Source organism: Dreissena polymorpha, chromosome 7 (assembly GCF_020536995.1).
Source record: "Dreissena polymorpha isolate Duluth1 chromosome 7, UMN_Dpol_1.0, whole genome shotgun sequence".
Lineage (NCBI taxonomy): Eukaryota > Metazoa > Mollusca > Bivalvia > Myida > Dreissenidae > Dreissena > Dreissena polymorpha.
The window spans coordinates 27,676,149-27,687,042 of NC_068361.1; the positions used below are offsets into that span (position 1 = coordinate 27,676,149).

Consider the following 10,894-nt stretch of genomic DNA (forward strand, 5'->3'; position numbering starts at 1 on the left):
TACTACCTGAATTTCATCAGTTGGTATGTATTCTTCATGAAATTTCTGCCCTTGAAGCCTTTGAAAAAGAGCTGTTTTCCCGACATTCCTGTCGCCCTTGATGATTAATTTCACTGCAAAAATGTACAAGTATGAAAAATTATTAAACAACAACAAAGAAATTACCGAAGACAGGGCTATAGATAACAAGCGTATTTGCGTTATTACGCAATTAAAATAACCAAAAATGTAATTAAATTCAAAATAAAGCGTACAAAAATGCAAATACAAATTTAATAACAAAATTCCCGTAAAAAATCTTGCGTAGCGTACGCAATTCTTAGGAACACCAGGCCTATTTTTTACACTGGTTATTTTCTGTGCAAAAATGTACCGGATAGTTTATATGCCATCCTATGAAGAAAAGAAGGCAGTCTTTCCAGCGGTTATCAATCTTTGGGATATTATTGTAATTATTTGTAGACCCATCCGATTTCTACTTTCATTTTCAATGTATTCAACCCAAAATGACCCGAAAACAGAGTGCATCGCTTTGAACAGCCATAATTTCATCAATTGTGCAGCAATATTTACGCACTCAGTCTTATTCAACAAAAAAAGGAATGAACTTTGATCAGAAATTCAGTAATTGTTTGTTGTTATGTACAGGTACCGTTTTGCATTGCATTTGTATAAATAATATAGTAACCTAAGTAGATTTTTATTATGTTATATATGTCATTCCCTAAATTACCAAATTGAGTTAAACAAGGGCTGTTTGTAAAACATGCATGCCCCCCATATGGGCTGTCAGTTGTAGTGGCAGCCATTGTGTGAATACGTTTTTTGTCACTGTGACCTTGACCTTTGACCTAGTGACCTGAAAATCAATAGGGGTCATCTGCCAGTCATGATCAATGTACCTATGAAGTTTCATGATCCTAGGCCTAATTATTCTTGAGTTATCATCAGGAAACCATTTAACTGTTTTGAGTCACTGTTACCTTGACCTTTGACCTAGTGACATGAAAATTAATAGGGGTCATCTGCCAGTCATGATCAATGTACCTATGAAGTTTCATGATCCTAGGCGTAAGCATTCTTGAGTAATCATCCAGAAACCATTTTACTATTTTGAGTCACCGTGACCTTGACCTTTGACCTAGTGACCTGAAAATCAATAGCTGTCATCTGCCAGTCATCATCAATGTACCTATAACACTGTATTATGTGAATTGGGAATAAGACATCAAACTGGGAACAGGCATCATTTTGATGATTTTCTCAAACAAAACTATTCATTTCATGATCTGAATTTATTTTTGTACTATTTTATCTATACTTCAAACTTAATACCGGGTAAGCAATTTTCTATGACTTTTTCATTAACATTGATTTTTTTTAAATAATTTTAACTGCATTTTTAAACTGTGTTCATGTGTATCATTTTATTAGGATTTTTAAAAAATCAATAAAAAAATCCAGTTTTGTAGTAAAATCAATTTAAATGATGTTATTATATATGCACGTTTATATTTTAATTATATTTTGTAAAACTCAATAAATACAACTTGTAAAGCTGCGTATTATGCAATGTTGAAAACCCCTAATTTATTCCCAAATTGATGTCTTATTCCAACTTCACATAATACTGTGTTCTATGAAGTTTCATGATCCTAGGCGTAAGCATTCTTTAGTTATTATCCTGACACCATTTTATTGTTTCGAGTCACTGTGACCTTGACCTTTGACCTAGTGACCTGAACATTAATAGGGGTCATCTGCCAGTCATGATCAATGTACCTATGATGTTTCATGATCCTAGGCGAAAGCATTCTTGAGTTATCATCCGGAAACCATTTTACTATTTTGAGTCACTGTGACCTTGACCTTTCACCTAGTGACCTGAAAATCAATAGCGATCATCTGCCAGTCATTATCAATGTACCTATGAAGTTTCATGATCCTAGGCGTAAGCATTCTTTAGTTATCATCCTGAAACCATTTTACTGTTTCAAGTCACTGTGACCTTGACCTTTTACCTAGTGACCTGAAAATCAATAGGGGTCATCTGCCAGTCATGATCAAAGAACCTATGAGTTTTCATGATCCTAGGCATAAGCATTCATGAGTTATCATCAGGAAACCATTTTACTATTTCAAGTCACTGTGACCTTGACCTTTGACCTAGTGACCTGAAAATCAATAGCGGTCATCTAACAGTCATGATCAATGTACCTATGAAGTTTCATGATCCTAGGCATAAGCATTCTTGAGCTATTATCCGGAAACCATTTTACTATTTTGAGTCACTGTGTCCTTGACCTTTGACCTAGTGACCTGAAAATCAATAAGGGTCATCTGCCAGTCATGATCAAGGTCACTGTTCTTCAGCAGGGCTATAGATAACTTTGGGTATATAGGGTAATTCACCCCCAATTTTTGACAACCTATGAAGTTTCATGATCCTAGGCCTAAGCATTCTTGAGTTTTCATCCGGAAACCATCTGGTGGACGGACCAACCGACGGACCTACCGACAAGTAAAAAACAATATACCCCCTCTTCTCCGAAGGGGGGCATAAAAACCAGGGTTGAAAAACCCAATAAAGCTCAAAAGTAGGGGGTGAAATTTTTTGCTAAAACTATTGTATTTACAAAAACCCTATTGTTGTCAAAACAGGGGGTAAATTACCCTATATACCCAAAAGTTATCTATAGCCCTGCCGAAGAACAATGCATTAAAGCAAATTAAAGGAAAAATCCTAAGTAAACAAGATATGTGTTTGTCAGAAACACATTGCCCCCTATTGCGCCGCTTTAAAGCCATATATTTGACCATTGACCTTGAAGGATGACATTGACCTTTCACCACTCAAAATGTGCAGCTCCATAAGATACATATGCCTGCCAAATATCAAGTTGCTATCTTCAATATTGCAAAAGTTATGGCCAATGTTAGAGTTTTCGGACAGACACACACACTGACAGACGGACAGTTCAACTGCTATATGCCACCCTACCGGGGGAATAAAAATAGCAAAATATACATACTAGTTAAATGTTTGTGCAAATTAAAGCTGCAATAAGTAAAATTACATCCAAGCATTAAAGAAATATAGTAACATATTACACAAAGAACAATTGACAATAATTTCAGTGGAAAACTAAATGAAGAACTAAAGTATTGGTTTTGGTAGATGTGCAAGTGCCCTTAAAGTGATATTATGCGCATCTAACAGTATATGCTATGTTAATAGGTGTCTATCGCAACCGTTGTTTATTTTTGGTGTTTTCACTTCATATACACTTATATTTGTTAATGCAGCATCAACATACTTAAACAATATCCTGGAAAGAGAAAAATAATGCATTTGAATATCAACCGTACTTTCGTTTTGACAACTGAAGACATAAATGATTTGATGTACGATGTGAATCTAAATTTAGTTTTAGTGCAGATTCGTTCATACAGCACATGGACGCTAACTCTGATCCTAATACAAGAGGGCCAAGATGGCCCTAGTTCGCTCACCTGAGAGGAGTCTGTTCATTCAATCATTACCTAATGTCAAACTTGACCTAGATATTGACCAGACAAACATACTGGTCAAGTTTCATCATTATTGAACCAAAACTCTGCCGTAAATGTAGGGAGTGTTTTTGTTTTTGTAAGACTTGAAATGGTTACCTATCATCAAACTTGACTGAGATCTTTCAGCAACTTTGATAAAGAATGCTTGAGAAATGTGAATGCTAGAGTGTTTACAAACCAAATGTGGACTGACGGACAGCGGACAAAGACCAATCCTAAAACCTCACCTGAGCAATCAGGTGAGCTAAAAAGTGTGTTCACCGATTTTAGCCATTTTCCAACTTGTCCAAGAAATCAATAAAACCAATGTAATGACTAAGTTTCACGATGATTAGGCAAGATATGTGACTTCCATAGGGTTCGATCACAAGGTTTCTCTCTATATAGTCACATAAGAAAAACTGCCCAACCCCCCTGGCAGCCATGTTTATTGACCCATCGGGACCATTTGCAAACTCATCTGAGATATATATAAAACCACTCTTTTCACCAAGTTTCATGATGATTGGGCAAAAAAATTGACTTATAGTGTTCACAAGCTTTCTTTTACTTTAAAAATATAAGAAAACTATGACCCGCCCACTGGCGGCCATGTTTTTCACCGATCTGGACCATTTTCGAACTCGTCCAACATATCAACAAAACCAATGTTTTTATTAACTTTCATGATGAATGGGCCAAAATTGTGACCTCTAGAGTGTTTACAAGGTTTCCCTATAGCCATGTAAGGAAAACTGCCCTTCCCACTGGCGGCCATGTTTTTCAACGGACAGGAACCACTTTTGAACTCAACCAACATATACTTAAGACAGACATTTAGGCAAAGTTACATGAAGATTAGGCATTAAATGTGACTTCTACAGTGTTAACATGCTTTTTCTTTTTTTTTACCTACTGACCTAGTTTTTGAGCCAGCATGACCCAGTTTCGAACTCGATAGAGATATCATTGGGACAATCTTCTGACCAAGTTTCATGAAGATCGGACAATAAATGTGGCCTCTAGAATGTTTACGAACAAATGTGGACGGATGAACGACGGACAAACAGCGCTCAAAAAAGCTCCACTAAGTAATCAGGTGAGCTAAAAAAACATCCAACCTTGAATAACAATTAACACATAAATGATACACAAATCTACACTGTATTATTATGAAAACATTTATAATCAAAGGGGAGTAACTACTGTAAACTTAAATGCAATATTTAAAGAGTTGTCTCGCATGTTACATGACCTTAATTCATGATTGTTTACAAGCCTTTTTACTATATAAATATAAGGAAAACTGCGCCGTCCCCCTGGAAACCATGTTTTCAACAGACTGGAACCATTTTCAAACTTAACTCATGTATCTAGGAAACTAAAGTTCTGACAAAATTTCATGAAAATTGGGGCAAAAATGTGACTTTTAGAGTGTTGACATGTTTTCACTATATACACAGGGCCCTCAATCCATTTTAGGGGAAGCAGGTCGCTACCCATAGCAGGGGGAATTATGGCGGCGTTTCCCTTTTTGGGGGATTTCTTACTTACTCTCTTATTATAACATTTGTACATGTTTGCACTATATTCATTGCTTTTTTCATAATTAAGTATGTTTGACAATATTAAATTAAAATAGAACTGAGATATAATAATTAATAATATAATATAATAAAAAAACAAGGGACAAAATTGTCACAAAACCAGGTTTTCATTGTGAAAAAAAAATCTGATAAAGGGAGAAAACTCAAACTGAACTTTTGAAATGACCAAAAAAAATTAACCCCCTTTGTAAGTTTTTTTTTTTAAATCTATTTTTAGTCGTGGCGACCTTGACATTGGAGATATTGACGTGATTCTTTCGTGGGACACACCGTCCCATGATGGTGAACAAATGTGCCAAATGATTTTAAAATCTCACAATGAATGACATAGTTATGGCCAGGACAAGCTCATTTATGGCCATTTTTGATCTTTGAACTCAAAGTGTGACCTTGACCTTGGAGATATCGACGTAATTATTTCGCGCGACACACCGTCCAATGATGGTGAACAAATGTGCCAAATGATTTTAAAATCTGACGATGAACGACATAGTTATGGCTCGGACAAGCTCATTTATGGCCATTTTTGACCTTTGAACTCAAAGTGTGACCTTGACCTTGGAGATATCGACGTAATTATTTCGCGCGACACACCGTCCAATGATGGTGAACAAATGTGCCAAATGATTTTAAAATCTGACAATGAACGACATAGTTATGGCCCGGACAAGCTTATTCCGCCAGCCCGCCAGCCAGCCAGCCCGCCAGCCAGCCAGCCAGCCCGCCCGCATTCGCCAATCTAATAACCAGTTTTTTCCTTCGGAAAACCTGGTTAAAAATTTAGGGGGAATTTTTCCCAAACAAAGGGGAAAAAAGTATACTTTTCAGGTGGGGGAATGCGGCCTAATTTCGGCCGTGAATTTGACAGATTGAGGGCCCTGATACATAAACAGAAAAATGCCCCGCCCACTGGCGGCCATGTTTTTTCACCGATCTGGACCATTTTCTAACTCGTCCGAGAAATTTATAAAACCAATGTTTTGACCACTTTTCATGATGATTGGGAAAAAATTGTGACTTCCAGAATGTTTACAAGGTTTCTCTATAGCCAAATAAGGAAAACTGCCCCGCCCACTGGTTGCCATGTTTTTCAACGGACAAAAACCACTTTTGAACTCAACCAACATATCATTAAGACAAAAATTTTAGCAAAGTTACATGAAGATTGGGCATGAAATGTGACTTCTACATTGTTTACAAGTTTTTCTTTCCTAGTGACCTAGTTTTTGACCTGGCACGACCCAGTTTCGAACTCAACAGAGATTTTATTAGGACGAAGCTTCTGACCACGTTTCATGAAGATCGGACAATAAATGTGGCCTCTAGTGTTTACGAACAAATGTTAACGGACGGACGTACGACGGACAAAGACCGGTCAAAAAAAGCTCACCTGAGCAATCGGTTGAGCTCAAAAAGACAGTTCCGCTCGGCTTAGAGGACTGAGCAGTCATGTAAAATATTGAATATAATATATTTTATTTATAAACAACTGAAAGCAAGATGAGTTGCGGATAATTGGTCAGTTTAACTAACTCTTTTGACCCGTTAATTATTTTCAGTTCAACTCAACGGTGAAAAATGGGCATAATATCACTTTAAAGGGACCTTTTCACAGATTTTGACATGTATTGAAGTTTGTCATTAAGTGCTATAAATTGATAAATGTAAACATTATGCCTAAACTACAGAAAAAATAAAGAATAAAATAAAAGTGAGAAAAAAAAAATAACGTTCTCAACTGGGCTCAAACCACTGACCCTTAAAGTAAAAGTCTAACACTAACATCACTCAGCCATCCGTACTATTCAATTGATAAATTTTCAGTATTACTATTTCCAGAAAAGGTTCCTTTAAGGCTTCATTATAATGAAGTATAATTAAAGTTTACATACATGTTTAATGAAATGTTTAGAATATCTATGTGTAATAGTATGGAATGAGTGATGTATTGGACGTCATCATTGATGACGTTCATTCGAACGAATGATAAAGGGGGCTAAGTTTCGTTAAGTTGGTGCACATAGTCGCGATTTGTGCTTCTTGAAAACTGGCCCAGCACGTTTGCTGAAATTTGACATGTATATGGACAAGAATGCGATCTACCTGTTGGCGTAGGCGTTATACCTGGAAAAATCTAGTTTTCGAGTATTTTGCGTTTAAATATTTTTTATGGGAAACCACACGCGCTGAGATAAACATTGCGACGTCACGTCATAAAAGCGCTTAGGCTAGCTTCCATCTTGTTAAGAAACAAAGTAACTGACGTTACGCGTTATTAATGCAATATACAGTTAGGCGTTAAATCGATAAACAACGACGTAATAATTGTGTTTGAATATCGAATACGAAGTACACATGCATGTCTTTTGTGGATATCGAGTGTGGTTGTTTAGATATATATATATATATAAATGACATAAATCTATGTGTTATTGTGAGCGACGAGTTGAAGAAAGGTTTACACGGCGAGGCTTTCCGAGACGTGTCGGATAAATGTAAGTACACACTGGTATTAACATGGTATTCTATTTATCCGATAATATCTTTAATATACATGATAATCATGAGACAAATACATTATTAATTTAGGGTTTAATTATTGAATCAATAGATAAACGTGAGCAGCAAATCAATTTAGTATAAACAACACGCTTACCTTAATGACGACGATAATCCAATATTTATAACAATTACAATTATGTATGATAAACACACAATCCGAAATACGTTTTTGCATTCGTTCGATTCTTTAAACAAATAAATAACTGTTAAAAACATCCAGAGAATTTAACTTAAAATTGTTTGTTTTGACAAATAAATTACGTCACACAACATACGTCATAATTGCGCAATCAGTTGCATGCAAAATAAAAGTACGGAAAGCCGGTTTTGAGAAATGTTTATATAGATAAGCAAAATAGCATGATATAAACAATATCAAACGGCAGAGCGGGGACGGACTTCTCAAAATAACACTAATTGAAATAGTTTCATGTATATTAAAATCCCTGCGATATCTTTGGTGACCATCATCAAATTCACAGAAAAAATAAAATACAATGCAAGTATCACGTGTACTTGAATTTGTCCGACGAGTTGAAGAAAGGTTTACACAGCGAGGCTTGCCGTGAGAAACACATCATTAGCAGCATAAAGTGCGTAACAAATAAACAAAATAATCAAACATAATAATAATTTAATGTAGCACATTTAAATATCTATTGCAACTGGCACCGTTTTGTAGCGAAATTTGATGACTCAATTTCAGCTTTAACAAGAGTTATAAAAATACTTAATTAAGTATAAACGTCACGCTTATCTAAATGACATCGTTAATACAATGTTTGTAACAATAAGATGACTTCTTTAATCCAAAGTTTATAACAAACACCTTGAAACGATATGCACTTCCACCTTTATTAATCCATGTCTTTATCGTAACTTAGTTCAAACCACACAATTGTATTGTATTTCTATCTATGTTTACATTTATGCATGATGAACACACAATCCGAAATACGTTTTGCATTCGTTTGATGCTTTAAACAAATAGTTTACATATAAAAAACACAACGTCCGCGACATGTCCTTAAATTCCAGAGAGTGTAAATTAAACTGTTGTGTTTCGTCACCGAAATGACGTCACACAATGTACTGCGTAGTACATTTCGTAATATAAAATCAAAGCGCTGATTGCATTGCAAAATGAATTCAACACTATCTTGAACGCAAAGCTATAATGATGTTTCAATAAATACACAGAATTTTGTAGACACAGAAAAAGGCTTAATGCTAGTTGATAGTGTTTAAGATGGGGATGTCCGACACAATGCAGTGGTTTGCTCTTTTCACGTTTTTAATATTATAGTCATGGGAATTGAAGTTCTACTTTTTAAGGTAGCTAATCGAACGGCTTCGAAACAATAAACATGTCTGCCAGTATTATGGTTAATTTCATGTGATATGTATATTATATTTTTGCGAGAACTTTGGTTACCATCATTAAATGCACAAAAAGAAATAGGTTTTCAATATTATGTCATCTCCCCACTCATTCCATCCCGCGAAACCCTTAAGGTGTCGCAACTCTAGTATAAACTGTAAAAAATAAATTATCTTTTTTGTAATCTACCAGAACTTTTTTCACCTCTTGACCATTTGCCATCATTTTTTAGGAATACAATTTTAATAGAACATTAAAATTAAGATGAATTTAGTGTACACTTCCAAGATATTTTTTTCCTGCAATGTCAGAATAGTACATTCTATGTAAATAAAGGCCGGAGTTAATAATTAATGGCTTTATTAATTATACACATACTGTTGTACTGAACTCCCTTTGCAAACTTTCTCTGCAGTGATGCCCCCATAGCCTGAGTCCCAGGAGGCGTGACAGCAGGCTTGCCTTTCTCGTCGGCATTGCTGAACAGCTTTTGAAATATTGGCATTCTGCAGCTTGTCACTTTTGCATTTTACACCCTAAAGTAGAAAACATATGTTAATAATATGCTTATGAATATTATAGTAAAAGTATGTGTTATGATTTTGATTTTAATGCAAAAATAATCTGATCGTCCGATTTCCATGTTGGCAAACCAAAATTGTGTATCAATCACAGTATTTTCTATCTAAATAATCCAACAAATGATCAATTTACACATTTCAGAGATAACAGTGTTAACAGTTCTTTCAAATTTTCTTTCCGTACAGATCTCCCTTAAATGTAAAGAGATAGTCTGACTTGTGTTTTTTAACTTACATAACATTTCTTATCAAATGAACTATTAATGCAAAATAAATGGAAAAAACACTAGTGCAAAGCTTTTTTAAACATCACTCAAGAGGTTGACTTCTTGTAATTGATAGCTTCAAAATTACTGTTACCTGACTTATCATTTGCATGATTTAGATCAAGGTATAAACTGTTTTTTGTGGCTTTCTGTCAAGGTTGAATTTAAAAAATGTACCAACTTAAACAAGAAAATGTATTTTTCATGTATTGTAATTTACGGATGTGAAATAACCCTAAAGAATTGACTAAACATGTTGACAATACAACTTATAGCAATATCTACATTAGAAAAAGATGTCCTTTTATGATTATTTAATTTTCAAATCATTATAACTCTTTTCTGCTATAAAAATTGCCTGGGGCTTTGAAATAGAATTTGTATAGCATAATGACTAAAATAATGTTAATACAAATAAAACTTAGGATCATATTTAGTTCTAAGAATTTATCACAAAAGTTAAATTGCAAATATAAAAATGATAGTATATAAAAGGGAATGGCTTAAAATGAATAATTGCTTTACAAAAAATGGATTGCAGTTATTTCTTTGCGGGTTCCCAAATACTGTCTTAATTGCAAATATTGGATTATTTACATTTTTTTCTTGTAACAGATTACATTTTCATCAAGCAACAATCACGTGTTATGGTTTCTATTTTGTCTGCTCATTTAATTTTGTACATGAATATTGACATCAGTAATTCAAGTGCTAATCACAACCTTATTTCGAAGTGCTACAAAAGCTGATATCTGTAAAGTGTCAACCAGGAAGTTGCCGAAGAACATCTATCTTTGACAAAAAATAGTTTCTTATTTTATTTCTGCAAATAAGATATGCAAGCCTATAATGCCAATCAATAAGTAAATATAACAGATAAAATCGTCTTTATAATGGTTTCATATCTCACAAATAACTATATATTTTTGATATGAATTAACTTTT

The 10,894-nt window shown here is 34.6% G+C and overlaps 2 protein-coding genes across 4 annotated transcripts in view; both read right to left on the minus strand.

Annotated features, from left to right (window-relative positions):
* LOC127838849 (rab-like protein 6) overlaps window positions 1–10,819 on the minus strand; it is a 35,838-nt gene extending 25,019 nt beyond the window's left edge. The window contains exons 1-3 of one of the 2 annotated variants that reach the window (XM_052366853.1): window positions 10,672–10,819; window positions 9,481–9,638; window positions 7–113 (exon numbers count right to left, since the gene is read on the minus strand). In XM_052366853.1, the coding sequence (XP_052222813.1) occupies window positions 7–113; window positions 9,481–9,607 (234 nt within the window). In that variant the 5' untranslated portion in view covers window positions 9,608–9,638; window positions 10,672–10,819. Of the gene's footprint in view, window positions 1–6; window positions 114–9,480; window positions 9,639–10,546; window positions 10,572–10,671 lie in introns of those variants that run through there. The other variant, XM_052366854.1, reaches the window with a different exon arrangement.
* Window positions 1–10,894, minus strand: part of LOC127838838 (uncharacterized) — a 110,539-nt gene that overhangs the window by 40,988 nt on the left and 58,657 nt on the right. Inside the window, exon 3 of one of the 2 annotated variants that reach the window (XR_008029984.1) lies at window positions 674–844. The exons of the other annotated variant lie outside the window; for it this stretch is intronic. The gene's annotated coding sequence lies outside the window, so the exon portion shown is untranslated. Of the gene's footprint in view, window positions 1–673; window positions 845–10,894 lie in introns of those variants that run through there. 2 annotated transcript variants of the gene reach the window in all.